General features: G+C 43.0%; 1 protein-coding gene across 1 annotated transcript in view; it reads right to left on the bottom strand.

The window, feature by feature from the left end:
• Positions 1 to 15,960, bottom strand: part of SMARCA1 (SWI/SNF related, matrix associated, actin dependent regulator of chromatin, subfamily a, member 1) — a 109,465-nt gene that overhangs the window by 45,689 nt on the left and 47,816 nt on the right. Inside the window, exons 13-18 of the mRNA XM_038747895.1 lie at positions 15,518 to 15,670; positions 14,167 to 14,299; positions 12,647 to 12,795; positions 9,210 to 9,329; positions 5,242 to 5,352; positions 5,010 to 5,123 (exon numbers count right to left, since the gene is read on the bottom strand). Of these exons, the coding sequence (XP_038603823.1) occupies positions 5,010 to 5,123; positions 5,242 to 5,352; positions 9,210 to 9,329; positions 12,647 to 12,795; positions 14,167 to 14,299; positions 15,518 to 15,670 (780 nt within the window). The remainder of the gene's footprint in view (positions 1 to 5,009; positions 5,124 to 5,241; positions 5,353 to 9,209; positions 9,330 to 12,646; positions 12,796 to 14,166; positions 14,300 to 15,517; positions 15,671 to 15,960) is intronic.

Raw genomic sequence — 15,960 nt, 5'->3', positions numbered from 1 at the left:
TTGTGGAAACTTAGCAAACATTTCACAGAAATATGGAGGGCTGAATTAAACGTGATGGCAGAGAAAATGAAAGCAGTAACCACAAGTCACCTCACGCAACCTAAGTTCTAACTCTGCAAAATCCACTGCCCTCTCTGATGCACTATCAGAACTAAGAAGGATTGTACAACCTTCTCCATTTACCCACTCATTTTTAAAACTTACTTTATTAAAGATGTCAGCACATCCTATGGTTTTCCTCAGCCTGAAATAAACCCGAGACCTCTTGCTACAGGACTCAGCTTCAACCACTTCACTATTCCCTTCAAATCAGGAATACCACATTCTCCCTCCTATCCTGCTTTGCACCACATGGTGGGAAAGCAAAAAGCAGGGAGGAAAGCCTCAGGGCACTCTCCGGCACCTCCACCACACAACGGGCAGCCGCCCACACTACCTCCCCGCAAACTGGCACCGAGGAGACCCCAGCCCACCTTGAGTTTGTACCTGGTGGGTGGCAGTTTGGCTGCAGAGGAAGGGGTGGACCTGGGAAATATTGTGCAGGAAAAAACAGTGGGATTTGGTAGTGGACCAGGTGAGGAAAATATCTTTCCTCTATCCCCTTAGGGAAAAATGGTCTTTGCAGCCTCCTGCTCTACAGGAATCCGGTACTTAACAGGGCTGTCGTGAATCCACTCTTTACCTTCTCCTTCCCACCTCATCCCCCAGTGTAACAAGCCATGAGTGAGAAGCAGCATGGCTTAGTGGATAGAGTATGGGCCAGAGAGTTAGAAGGACCTGGGTTCTAATCCTTGCTCCACCATTGACCTGCTCCATGACCTTGGGCAAGTCACTTCACTTCTCTGTAGCTCAGTTACCTCAACTGTAAAATGGAAATAAGAGTGTGAGCCCCATGTAGGACAGGGACCGTGTCCAACCTACTAATTAATAGTAATCATGGTACGTGTTAAGCCCCCACCTCAGGGTAGCACCCGGAGGGTTTCCAGTACTCTACCAGTCTCGACAACAGGAGGGAGAGTCAAGCAGAGGCCTACCCATTCCATTTCCAGCTTGGGCAGTGGCTAGCCAGTGGAAGGTAATCTGCTACAAGTCAAAACTCATCTGTGCTAGGCAGCAGCGGCGTAAGAGAAAGTTGAGGAAGGAAACTCAGGTTTACTGTGCAGGAGGAGGCAATGATAAACCACTTCCATATTGTTACCAAGAAAACTCTATGGATACACCACCATTCATTCATTCAGTTGCATTTACTGAGCGCTTACTGTGTGCAGTGCACTGTACTAAGAGCTTCGAAAGGACAATTCAGCAATAAAGAGAGACAATCCCTGCCCGCACCGGGTTTACAGTCTAGAAGCGGGGAGACAGGCATCAAAACAATTAAATGGGCAATATTTGTTAAGCATTTACTATGTGCCAGGCGCTGTACTAAGCGCTGGGGTGGATTCAAGCAAATCGGGTTGGACACTTGTCCCTGGTCCCATGTGGGGCCTCACAGTCTCGATCCCCATTTTACAGATGAGGTAACTGAGGCCCAGAGAAGTTAAGTGACTTGCCTAAAGTCACACAGCAGACAAGTGGAGGAGCCGGGATTAGAACCCATGACCTTCTGACTCCCAGGCCAATGCTCTATCCACTAGGCCACAGATGGAGGTGAGGCGTTCTGGGAGAGATGTGCCCATGGTGTCGCTATGGGTCGGAGATGACTTAACAGCATAAGACAAGACAAGGCATGCTAAGAGCTTATTATGTTCCAAGCACTGTTCTGAGCGCAGGGGTAGATACAAGTTAATCAGGTTGGACATAGTCCCTGTCCCACATGGGGCTCACAGTCTTCATTCCCATTTTACAGTTGAGGTAACCGAGGCACAGAGAAGTGAATTGACTTGCCCACGGCCACACAGCAGATGAGCGGCAGAACCTGGATTAGAAGCCAGGTCCTTAACTCCCAGGCCTGTGGTCTATCCACTAGGCCAGGCTGCTTCTCAATCCTGGCTGATTAAAGGATTTGGGGTTGTTTGGCTCAAGGAGAAAAAAAGGAAGGTTCAATAACCATCTTCAAAATTTGTAAAAAGATTTAATGGGAAGAAAGCTGACCAACTGGTCTGCAAGTTGGGGAAAAATCCTTCAGATGAAAATGGACTTCATTTAAAACAAGAAAATATTCAGTTGGACATGAGAGTATTTCTCGATATTTGCAAATGTCACAAAACCTTGAAGTGGTATACCAAATGAGGCTGTGGAGTATTCATCCCCATAGTGACGTCCGTCACTTTTGAATGGTTTAATTATTTACTGGCCTGGAGAGAAGGCACTGGACGATGTAACCTAAGTATCTTCCGAGTGCAGGATTTTATGAGGAACTACTTTATTCATTCTATCCAGCATATTTAACCTGCAATTTGTCTGTATTCTTCTTCCATCTCACTGCCTTCACTTTTTTTAAAATCGCTTTCACATTTTTCTTGGTTGTCTTCCAAAAAAGCTTGCCATTCTCTTCTGCCACTTCCTTTATCACTTTTCAATGGACTTTATCTGATCCTCTGGTTTAAATACATTTAGACGAAGTTTGTCCTAACTCGATTTTAACTCACCTCAGTCTATTAAATCTAAGAACAAACACTCTTAAAGTGGAAGGCAGATGTGGCCACAGCTTCCCTCTGGGCAGTAAGCTACTTAAGGGCAGGCATTATGTTTCCAATTCTATTTTAGTAACCTAAGTGCTTGACCTCCCTCTCAGGATCGCATTTAGAGAGTTTCCAGTATTCCACCAGTCTCAGCTACAGGAGGGAGAGTCAAGCAGAGGCATACCCATTCCTAGCTTGGCCAGTGGCTAGCCTGTGAGTAAAACTCATCTGTGCTGGGCAGCAGCGGCGCGGGAGAGAGTCGAGGACAGGGAATCAAGTTTACTGCGCGGAAGAAGGCGATGGCAAACCACTTCTGTATTTTTACCAAGAAAACTCTATGGATACACAACCAGAACAATTGCAAATGGCGAGTGGGGCGTTCTGGGAGAGATGTGTCCATGGAGTTGCTAAAAATCGGAGATGACTCAACAGCAGAGGACAAGACAACCTAAGAGCTTAGTAGAGTCCTTTGTATTGACTACTGATTGATGGACGGATTGTTCCCAGGGTGAAACACAGCCGGTCCTTAAAGCAAGGAAGTAGACCACTCCTATTTAGACCTTTAGAGATGTTTAAACCCAGCTGGAAGAAGGGGGGAGATGAGAAGTTTCCAGAACTCTCAATGGGCAGGTAAGCAGCTCTACCAGAAGCCCAGGAGAACAGTCAATAGAACCATAATAATAATAATAATAATAATGGCATTTATTAACAGTGCAAAGCACTGTTCTAAGCGCTGGCGGGGGGGATACACAGTAATCAAGTTGTCCCACGTGGGGCTCACAGTCTTCATCCCCATTTTCCAGATGAGGTAACTGAGGCCCAGAGAAGTGAAGTGACTTGCCCAAAGTCACACAGCTGACAAGTGGCGGAGCCGGGATATGAACCCATGACCTCTGACTCCAAAGTCCGCGCTCTTTCCACTGAGCCATGCTGCTTCTCTAACCATGAACCCAAGCAAAGTTAGGCCTGTATAAAAAAGCATGAAGTATACTAGTATACTATCCGTCAGACACTGTACTAAGCTTTGGGCTAGATATCACATCATCAGGTTGGACACAGTCCATGTCCCGCATGAGGTTCCAGTCTTAATCCCCATTTGACAGATGACATAACTGAGGGCCAGAGAAGTGGAACCACTTGCCCAAGGTCACACAGCACATAAGTGGTGGAGCCGAGACTGGAACTCAGATCCTTCTGACTCCCAAGCCCGTGTTCTACCCAGTAGACCACGCTGGATCTTGTCTCACTGTTAGTCTCTCTTGAGTTCCGGAGAGAGACTATCACATAGACTTTTTGTTCTTTTTCAAAACCTTACTAAAACGCTTGTCTTTTTTTTTTTAATTAGCTGTTACTGCACTCACCTCAACTGATCTTTCTCCGCTTTTAGCATTTTAAGGAACCTTCTGAGGTCTTTAACCTAGCTCCAACAACTGAAATGTATTTTTCAATAACCACGGGTTCACAGACAGGGTAAGGATTCTAATTTAAAAAGAATTGGCCTTCTCTAGCTGCTTACGTCCTAAAGAAAACAAAGGTTGCAGACATAAATAATTTTCACTCCCCCTGTTTTAACTTCTGCTAATGCCAATTATTACCATTTTCATTCTGTCTCCTTTTTGCTATGAAATTCCTACTTTATGAATATTTTATTATAATACTTTCTAATATTCTTCATGTCTTGATTATTTTATGCAAAATCTCATCTTCCTTAAAATTCAGCTCTTTAATGATTCTGTTTAATTAAGTCCTTTAAAGGTTCTTTACCTACATTACCAGAATAATCATAATATTTACTCTACCCTCAATAAATTTCCCCCTAAATCACCTTTTTATGTAAGCTTTTCCCTTTATTAATCTACAGTATTCATAAAAATATAATTTCAGAGATATTATATCAAAATTATCAAATAACTTTTGTATTCAGTACTGTCCTTTGTGTAGATCAGTGGCAAAATTCATGACTTATTTCCTGGGACCTTTTTTGGTCAATTACAATACAGCTTTCACTGCAATTTTTTTTTTGGAATGCCATGTGATTTATTTTCTACACTACCTTCCAGGATAATCTTCAAATAATATTTTGTGAGCATTGTTCTTAATTCAGAAGCCTAAGACTTCGTTACCATTCTAAAGTTCTTTTACTTAATAAAACTTCTCTGATTTACTCCAAAGACATTCAAAAAGAGCACACACCACCACCCAGTTTACCAAAAGAGTATATTTTCTTAAGTGGACACTTGAAAGAACTCATTATGGGCAGGGAATGTGCTTACCAACTCTGTAATATTGTACTCTCCCAAGCACTTAGTACAGTGCCCTGCACACAGTAAGCACTCAATGAATATGACAGATTGACTGATTAAACCAGAGGGAAAAAAAGAAAGTTACCTTATAGCCTATTGTTTTCCGGTAATAGAGAATTTCTTTTTCCAGAAGTTCGAACAATCTTGGTGGGAAAAACTGAAAGTCTTGAATATTAGGCTGCTTTGGTGGTCGCGGGGCCTTTCAAAAATAAAAGAAACACATTCAACAGATTAGGATGCTACAATTAAGTTACTTAAATCTATTGGTTCTGTTATACAAGAAAAGCACGGCTAAAAATTGACAGTAGTGATTTTACCTTGGGAACCTTAGGCTCACTCACACGTAAAGCCTCTCTAAAATAGGCGTCCACTGCATAATTGGCTTTACGTTCTCGTTTAGGAGGTTCTATCCATTCCATCATGCTGAGCTAGACAAAACAAAGAAAAATACGCCATTACAATAATTCCAAAATACAGCATCATCATCATCGTTTGAGTGCTTCCTGTGTGCCGAGCACTGTACTAAACCCTTGGGAGAGTACGTTATAAACAGAGCTGGCAGGAGGGTTCCCTGCTCACGGGGAGCTTACAGTCTAGAGGGGGAGACAGACATTAACAGAAATAAATTACTTGTTGAAACTAAAGCATGTAGAGACTGCAGAGATTATTTGTTGAGCTGGAAAGGCCTTCAGAGAAAATAGGAGAAGAGGATATTTACTACCTCCTTAGTGTTCCATCCACGAGGCCAGGAAGGGAATCATCAATCGTATATATTGAGTGCTTACTGTGTGCAGAGCACTGTACTAAGCGCTTGGGAAGTACAAGTTGGCAACATATAGAGACAGTCCCTACCCAACAGTGGGCTCACAGTCTAAAAGGGGGAGACAGAGAACAAAACCAAACATACTAACACAATAAAATAAATAGAATAGATATGTACAAGTAAAATAAATAGAGTAATAAATATGTACAAACATATATACAGGTGCTGTGGAGAAGTGTTTAACAGATACCACAATTATTAATACGATTACTAGTACATCCACACAGCCCACCACTCTTCCTACTTCCAAAGCCTTTTTAAAATCACCTCCTCAACCAAGAGGTGCTACCCAATTAAGCTACCCAGTAAGCGCTCAATAAATACGATTGAATTGAATGAATGACTTCCAAGCCCGGGCTCTTTCCACTAGAGTTTAACAAAAGCCACGAGTATCAGAGAAGCAGCGTGGCTCAGTGGAAAGAGCCTGGGCTTTGGAGTCAGAGGTCATGGGTTTGAATCCTGGCTCCACCGCAAGTCTGCTGTGTGACCTTAGGCAAGTCACTTAACTTCTCTGAGCCTCAGTTACCTCATCTGTAAAAATGGGGATTAAGACTGTGAGCCCCACGGGGGACAACTTGTTAGGGAATGGCTAACAGCCTGGGCCTGTGGGCTGCTGGAAGATTGCGCTCCTCAAAATACTGTTTCGTTGGCTTATTTTATTGTGGTGACTGAATTTTATTTGATTTTTACCAGGGTCTAATGGTGATTGGATTATCTTCTTTTTATCGCATCTGTCATCGCCAAATTAGCTCTCTTCCTCCCTTCAAAGCCCTACTGAGAGCTCACCTCCTCCAGGAGGCTTTCCCAGATCTAGCCCCCTTTTTCCTCTCCTCCTCCCCATCCCCCTGTCCTACCTCCTTCCCCTCCCCGCAGCGCTTGTATGCATTTGTACAGATCTATTACTCTATTTTACTTGTACATATTTACTACTCTACTTTGTTAATGATGTGTATATAGCTATAATTCAATTTATTCTGACAGTTTTGACACTGTCTACATGTTTTGTTTTGTTGTCTATCTCCCCCTTCTAGACTGCGAGCCCGTTGTCGGGTAAGGACCGTCTCTATATGTTTCTGACTTGTACTTCTCAAGCGCTTAGTACGGTGCTTTGTACACAATAAGCACTCAATAAATACGCTTGAATGAATGAATGAATCTATCCAACCTTTTCCTTTTAGGTTGTGAGCCTACATCTCACAACATATGCAGCCTGGGAGTCAGAGGACCTGGATTCTAATCCCAGCTTTGCCACTTGTCTGCTGTGTGACTTTGGGCAAGTCACTTCACTTCTCTGGGCCTCCTTTACCTCATCTGTAAAATGGAGATTAAGACCATGAGCCCCAGGCAGGACATGGACTGGGCCCAACCTGATTAGCGTGTATCTAGTCCAGTGCTTAGTACAGTGCCTGGCACATAGTAAGCACTTAACATATATCATAAAAAAACCTAAAAGATCCGTGTATCAGTTTATTTTCTTTTACTGGTTCATTGCTTTAGCTTAGCATTTTGTACAGCATTTAATAAATGTTTGATTAGTAATAATGAAATAGTTGATTTTTTGCTTTTATTTTTATGCTTTTATGGTACTTGATAATAATAACAATAATGGTATTTGTTCAGCATTTACTATGTACCAGGAACTGTACTTAGTGCTGGGGTGGACACAAGCAAATCATGTTGGACACAGTCCCTGTCCCACGCGGGGCTTACAGTCTCAATCCTCATTTTACAGATGAGAAAACTGAGGCTCGGAAAAATGAAGTGACTTGCCCAAGGTCACACAGCAGACAAGGGGCAGAGCAGCTATCGGAACCCATAACCTTCTGACTTGTAGGCCCATGCTCTATCCACTATGCCATGCTGCTTCTCTTGTTAATCATTTACTACGTACTGGGCCCTGTACCCAGTGCTTGGAACAGTGCTTGGCACATAGTAAGCACTTAGCAAATGCCATCATCATTATTATTATTATTACTACTAAGTGCTGATATAGACACAAGATAATAAGATTGGACAGTCCTTGTCCCACATGGTGCTCATTGTCTAAATTGGACGGAGGATTTAATCCTCATTTTTACAGATGAAGAACTGAGGTCCAGAGAATTCAAGTGACTTGCCCAAGGTCACACAGCAGGCAAGTGGTGCAGCTGGGATTAGAACCCAGGTCCTCTGACACCCACGTCCTGTGCTCTTTCCACTAGGCCATGTCGCTTCCCTATGGGGCCATGCTGCTTCCCCAGTAGGCCCCACTGCTCCATTCATTCATTCATTCAATCGTATTTATTGAGCGCTTACTGTGTGCAGAGCACTGTACTAAGCGCTTGGGAAGTACAAGTTGGCAACATATAGAGACGGTCCCTACCCAACAGCGGGCTCACAGTCTGTTTTATCATAAACAGGTATGGAAAGACAAAACTTCCACAATTGTTACATGGGAGGGTAAAGACAAATGGTTATTTTCCTGAGTAGTTTCCAAAAATCAGTATCCAGAGTCAAAGGGAAACCTTGCACGAATATTTCATTATGGAATAAATACTGATGACCCCTATGTACTTGAATGGCTGAATTTTCCACTGAAACAAGCAACAATAAATCCTTTTACCTTCCACTGTGAAAATAAAAAGGCCTCTTTTGTTTGGGCTAAAAGCGGCCAGCTTCTGTTAGTTTCTTGCAGGTCTTTTTTTGTGGAATGGGATGAACATGTCAACACCATCCTGGAATCGGGGGTAATGGCCTTGGGAAAGCTGAAGGGGTCTGGGGACTACAGACGCCAGAGGCTGGACGAGCCCAGAATGGCAGGATAATTAGAATAATAATTACGGTATTTATTAAGCTTTTTCTATGTGCCAGACACTGTAATAATAATGATGGCATTTGTTAAGTGCTTTCTATGTGCAAAGCACTGTTCTAAGCACTAGGGGGATACTAGGTGATCAGGTTGTCCCACTTGGGGCTCACAGTCTTAATCCCCATTTTACAGATGAGGTAACTGAGGCCCAGAGAAGTTAAGTGACTTGCCCAAAGTCACACAGCTGACAAGTGGTGGAGCCGGGTTTAGAACCAATGACCTCTGATTCCCAAGCCCGTCCTCTTTCCACTGAGCCATGCTGCTTCTCAGTCTACTTCAGGGTCTTAATTTACTCTGGGCATCGCTAGTTACCCACCAAGTCAAGAAACTACCCCATTTGGTCCAAAAAACATAACAGATCAGCACTAGGCTGATGTACAGCCCAAGATGACTCAAGGATTTCTAGTTCTGACAAAAAAAACAAGGTATATGACTAATATTGACTTAAACCAGTTCACAAAGTTATAACACTTTATGTTTACAAAAAGCAAAGTGACAGCCCAGATCTCTCTTAACTGCTTGGTAGAAACATTAGAAAACAGACTGTGGGCTTGTCAACTCTTTTAAACAAGTGTTCAATTTGACATTGTTTACTTTAGAAAAAAATGAGTTACCTTTTGTTTTTCTCTATAATCTTCACCTTCAAAATTGTACAAACTGGTTTCTGTATCCATAGTAAAATTTCTTAGGGAACTTTCTCCCATCTTCTGCAAGCGCTCATTCATTTCTGCTGTCTAATTAATACATTGAAATTATAAAGTTACTTTTGCACAATTCTGAAACAGTTTTGATACTGCAGTGAACATTTAAAAAACACTGTACCTACTGAAATTTTGCTTCAGTTTAAGAAATAATTTAAAATTGTGAATGACATCTACATTGTATCACTACATACACAAGCACACTCATCAAATTCACCAACACATCTAACTTTAGACCTGCAGTAGCCATGATGTGAATCCAACAGACATTGCAAAATAACAAGGACAATAACATTTAGACCTCTGCTCACCAATATTTATTAATCATTGGTGTTAACTGAGTGCTTACTTTGTGCAGAGCACTGTACTAAGCACTTGGGAGAGTACACTACAGCAGAGTTGGTAGACACTGTCTCTGCCCACAAGGAGCTCACTGTCTGGAGACAGACATTAAAATAAACTCCAGACCTGGATGTAACTGCCATGGGGCTCATGTTGGGATGAATATCCAGTGTCTAAAGGAAATAAATCAAAGTGCATAGACGACACAGAAGGAAGAGGGAATAGGGGAAAAGAGGGCTTACTCAGAGAAGGCCTCTTGGAGGAGATGTGATTTCCATAAGGTTTTAAACACAGGGGACAGAAGTGGTCTGTTCTATATGAGGAAGGAGTTTCAGGCCCAAGAGAGGATATGGGCAAGGAGTCAGCAGCGAGATAAATTAGAGCAAGGAACAGTGAGTATGGTGACAGAGTAGCAAACTGCATGGACTGGGTTGTTGCAGCAGAGCAGTGAGGTGAGGTAGGAGGGGACAAGCTGCTTCAGTGCTTTAAAGCCGATGGTAAGGAATTTCTGTTTGATGTGGAGGTGGATGGGCAACCACTGGAGGTTCCTGAGGAGTGGTGAAGCATGGAAAATGATCTAGGGATCAGAATGAAGTATGGACTGGAGAGGGAGAGACATGAGGCAGGGAGGTCAGCAAGGAGGCTGATACCGTAGTCACGGTGGGATATAAGTACTTGGATCGGCATAGTAGCAGTTCGGATAGAGAGGAAAGGGCAGATTTTCCTGGTGTGTGAAGGATTTGATGACAAATTGAATATATGATTTCAGTGAGAGAAATGAGTCGAGGATAATGTCAGAGTTATGGATTTGTGAAATGGAGCAGAGTGACATTGTCTACAGAGGTAGGAAAGATCGGGGCGGACAAGGTTTGGGTGGAAGACGAGGTGTTCTGTTCTGGACTTGTTTCGTTTGAGAAGTCAGCAAGACATCCAGGTAGAGATGACCTGAAGGCGGGAAAAACACAAAATTGCAGAGATGGAGAGAGGACGGGAGGGGAGATTAATTGGAATCGTCCACATAGAGATGGTAGTTGAAGCTATGGGAGTGAATGAGTTCTCCAAGAGAGGAGTGTAGAAGGAGATCCACAGCTGAGCCCTGAAAGACTCCCAGTCCTAGAGGGTGGAAGGCAGAGGAGGAGTTTGCAAAAGAGATGGATGAGGAGCAGTCCAAGGAATAGGAGGAGAATGAGGAGAGGACGGTGTCAGTGAAGCCAAGTTGTATAATATTTCAAAAAGGGGTTACCAACAGCATCGAAGACAGCCAAGAAATTGAGGATGATGATAACGGAGAAAAGGTTGTTGGATTTAGCAACATGATGCTCATTGGTGACCTTAGTGAGGACAGTTTCCAGGGAGTCATGCGGGCAGAAGCCAGATTGAAGGGACAGTGGGTGTGGACAACTTGTTCAATCAATCGCATTTCTTGGGGTTTACTATGTACACAGCATAAAACTAAGCGCTTCGGAGAGTACAATACAACAGAGTTGGCAGACACGTCCCCTGCCCACCACGAGCTAGGAATTTGGAGAGGAATGGCAGGAAGGAGATGGGTGGAGGCCCCACCTATTACTTGAGGAACAATCTGTTGAGAAGCAGCACTGCATAACGGGTAGACCCCGGGCCTGGGAGTTTTAATCCTGGCTCCACCACTTGTCTGCGGGTAACCTTGGGCAAGTCACTTCACTTCTCTGGGCCTCGGTTACCTCATCTGGAAAATGGGGACTGAGACTGTGAGGCTTGCGTGGGACAAGGACTGTGTCCAACCTGATTTACTTGTATCCGTCCCAGAGCTTACTATAGTGCCCGGCACATAATAAGCACTTAAATACAATTATTACTATTATTACTACTCTTCTACCAGAAATCTGTGGCTAAGAAACTATTACAAGCATGCTGAATGCAGAGTCCACAGCTGACAGTGGCATGCTATATGATCCACAGGAAGGGTGCTCAGCTCCATTGAGAAAGCCCCAATGTGGGAATCCACCTACGCCCTTGGTCACAGAGGTTGCAATTAATCAATCATATTTATTGAGCGTGTACTGTTAAGGAGCTTAGTACTATGTACTAAGCACTTGGGAGAGTACAATACCACAAAGTTGGTAGATACGTTCCCTGCCCACTACAAGTCCAGAGGGGGAAGCAGGCATTAATTGAAATAAATATATTACACTCATGCACATAAGTGCTGTGGGGCTGAGGGAGGGGTGAATATGGGGAACAAGTCAGGGTGATGGAGATGTAAGTGGGAGGAAAAAAAACGAGAGCTTATTCAGGGAAGGCCTCTTAGAGGAGATGTGCTTTCAATGAGATTTTGAGGTGGGGAGAGTCACTGTCTATCAGATATGAAAGGGAGGGCATCTCAAGCCGGGGGCAGGATGTAGGCGAGAGATCAGCAGAGAGACGAGATGGAGGTTCATTGAGTAGGTTGACACTAGAGGAGTGACGTGTGGGGGTGGCTTGTAGAAGGAGAGATGCTGCTCCTCAGGGTTCAAGGCCCGCTCTGAATAGTTGTCCCCGCCCCCGGGACCTCCCCACTGTGAGAGCGGCAGTGGTGGCAATGGACCCGCTTGCCCAGGAGCCAGGAGCTGGGCTGGCGGCACTGTGCAAAGTGGTGGCTTTTGTAGGCCAACCACAGGAATGAGTCCGCTCTACCTGCTCCAAAGCGGGTTTGTTTACCGGCTCAGAATGAGTCAAAAAAATATTTCCCTGATTCTTTCAGCATCCAGCATCACTTCAACAGGGCACGTCAATGTCTCTCCCCATCCTGTTGTACTTTATTCTCCCTAGCTCTTCATACAGGGCTCTCTACCCAGTAAGACCATCACAAACACAATACCAGATACTAGTAGTATTATTATTACTGAGTGAATTTACAGCTTCTTATTTTTGTTCTCTTTCATCCATCACCCCCAAAAACCCTTACATTTTAATGGGGAATATTAAGCTTGAACACAATTCTGTTCAGACTAGGTATAAAATTCCCTTACAAGTTCCGTCAGGCTCACCTTCTTTTCCCCTCTCTCTAAGATAGTCGTAATGTCTTCCTCCGTCAGCTCACTCTCTTTCGAAGCAAAAACGTGAGTGGCTCCATGGCGTATCATCTGCAGCATTTCATCTTTAGCCAGTTTGTTAGACTGCTGGTCGATGAGTCTGCCTAGATTTAAGGAATAAAAATGCTGGGGCTGCAGCTAACTATCCTCTAAAGCACAAATCAATTGCATTTATTGAGCACTTAATGTTTGCAGAGCACTGTACTAAGCACTTGGGAGAGGAGGACATGACAGAGTTGGTAGACCCATTCGCTGCCCACAATGAGTCTAGGAGGGAGAGCCAGACATTAATATAAATAAATAATTTATGGCTATGTAGCATATAATAATTTATGTGCTGTGGAGCTGAGGGAGCGGGGAATAAAAGGGGCAGATTCAATTGCAAGGGTGGTGCAGAAGGCAGTGGGAGAAAAGGAAATGAGAGCTTTAGTATGGGAAGGCCTCTGGGAGGAGATAAGCTTTTAATATGGCTTTGAAGGTGGGGAGAGTGATCGTCTGTCAGATATGAAATATCTGAATATCAAAAAGGAAAATCATTCCAATACTCATAAGCACATTTAAATTACAAAGGAAGTTTTACTAGCGCAATAAGTTTCTGAATGTTTTGACAAGATTCTATAAAATCTGCAGCATTCTTTCTCTTTAATCTCATTTCCCATTCAATTGTCCATTTCCCTCCCTAAATTCAGTTTCTGAAGTTATCGTTTTTCCTTTTTAACAAAACACGTTAGCTGACCATGCAAAGGAACAGAAACAAGAGCTCTCTGAATGAACGTCATTTACACTGGACAAGATTTTTGCTCAAGAACAATAGGGCCTGCAATGAAACAGAAATGGCTTTGAATTATGCACTCTTTTTGGTAAGTTCAAGAAGCAATGTGTCCCAGTGGAAAGAGCACGGGCCTGGGAACCAGAAGGACTTGGATTCTAATGCCCCTCTGCCACTTGTCTGCTGTATGACCTTGGGCAAGTCTTTTAACTCCTCTAAGCCTCAGTGACCTCATCTATAAAATGGGGATGAAGACTGTGAGCCCCATGTGGGACATGGACTGTGTCCAACCTGATTTGCTTGTATCTACCCCAGAGTTAGTTTAGTAGTGTTCCTTGCATGTACTAAGTGCTTAATACTGTTAAAAAGTAATCACTTAAAATAGTTTTACCACAAATGCTTTATTTTGAAAGTCATGGTGTGGAACCAAAAACTTAGAAATACCTATCATTTTTTAAACTGCCCTCTTTCCTTTAATGATTAAAACACAACTAAAAATTGTACCAACAAAAATACAAATTGTAACATTTCAAATCTGAATGAAGGAACTATAATTTAAAGTTTGCCTTTTTTACATTTGGAAAAGATGCTTTACACATTGAACAGTATGGAAATGCTGACTAGCATTAACTATTATAATCCGCCTGAATATAAGGGATTTCGCTACAAGAGTGTGAGTACATAATGCCTACACAGTATCTCATACCTTGCTGTATAACAATCGAATCAAGTCTCAGCTTTATCTCCGCTCTTTCTACAATCCTGTCCTCAACGGTATTGTCGGTGATGAGACGGAAAACTCTGACTGGCTTCTTCTGTCCAATACGATGTGCTCGATCCTAGTAGAAATCACACACACATGAGAAAAAATTATAGCAAAGCATCCATGACAAAACTAAAATTCTCGAAGAAACAAAAGCAATGCTTAATCTCTTTAGAAGTCTGTTTTTTAAAACACAATTAGGAATTACAGGGTGCTGAATAATACTCCAGCTCAGTTGGCTAGTCATTTAATTTAGCTTTCCAGCACATCAAAACTATGCATGCGCAAGGATGGTTGTTACTTCTTTATAATGAAAAGGAACTTCACTTCTGGAGGCTAGTTCAGATCTGTTAAAACAATTATATTCAAAAATATGTTTGATAAGTATAAAAGAGTGACTTGGCCTTTATCGATATTTTGTCGTTCACCAATTACAAGACAGTGTAACGTGAACAGGAAGGAATTATTTTCAACTGCCTTTCACATGGGTGTTAATATGATACGTTGCTATGTCTACTAGCAGAAATGGGCTGAAAAACCGAGGGCAAGAAAGAGAGACAGGGAGGCATTCATGAGGGGCAACCAAGAACTGGACCCTCAGAGGAGGGAAGGCATGCCTAGATATTTTCCATAGCAGTGCACCTGCGAGGAGACGATTGGAGAAGAGGAGGGGAGAGGAAATCACCTAAGAGGGTCTATTACAGAATAGCAGAAAGAAGCTATACTAGGATGATGGTGGCCCACCAGAAATATCCTAGGGAATTAATGTTCAGAGAGAGACGAGAAAGACTTCCCTTAAGGAAATACAAGAGAGTAAAGTGTCCCCAGGCCAGTTGCCCTAAGTTCCAGGAGGGCGTCCCTGGAGGAAAGTCCATAGCCTGTCTTCCTTTATTACCTCCTCTCTCCCTTTTGTTCACTATCACGGAAATGTTCTCCTGCCTTCTGCCCTTTCGGTCATCAACCTTCTAGATATGCATAGCTGCCTGGCTTTAATTATCCCTATACTGTAGCATTTGATTCTTGCATCTGGAAGGACTAAGGCCAACTGTGTGCTTAGCAGGCTTTAAAAAACAAGTCTGCTAAAGACCCTCAACCACCTATTTTCTGCAACTAGGAAAATCTCTTACTTTCCATACTAATCCACTTGAAAAGAAACAGTATCCTTGAAGACCATTGCTGTCCTGTCACTTTGGGCAATCTTCTTCTCCCTCTAACTTCTGGGACTAATGAATAGATCAGTAGACTCAGACACCTGGGGTGAAGCACATTTCAGATTCTTTTAAAGACTACTAACCATAGCCTGTAGATCAACCTGGGGATTCCAGTCTGAATCGTACAATATAACCACGTCTGCAGTTGCCAGATTGATTCCCAGACCTCCAGCTCTGGTGCTCAGCATGAAGATGAACTTGCTACTGTTTGGAGCGTTAAAGGTATCGATTGCTTCCTAAGGGGGGAAAAATGGCAGAGGAAGGAAGCAGAAAGGAAAGGAGGCGAGAATAACAAATCAAACTATTATCACGATACACTGTAATTTCAGCATTTTAATAGGCTATACATGGTGAACTAATGCATTATCAAAAATATTTCGACAGAATCCTGGGATGTGGGCCACTTTCTTGGACCCCTTCTGTTGCCCGGCAAGTGTGGGGGAGAATGGTGGAGCACCGCCTTTTAAAAAAAAAAAATGGTACCAGCCAGGCACTGTACTAAGCACTGGGACAGACACAAGTTAAT

This window comes from Tachyglossus aculeatus, chromosome 6, assembly GCF_015852505.1.
Source record: "Tachyglossus aculeatus isolate mTacAcu1 chromosome 6, mTacAcu1.pri, whole genome shotgun sequence".
Lineage (NCBI taxonomy): Eukaryota > Metazoa > Chordata > Mammalia > Monotremata > Tachyglossidae > Tachyglossus > Tachyglossus aculeatus.
The sequence above is the reverse complement of the archived record's forward strand: the minus strand, read 5'-3'. Positions and strand labels throughout refer to the sequence as shown.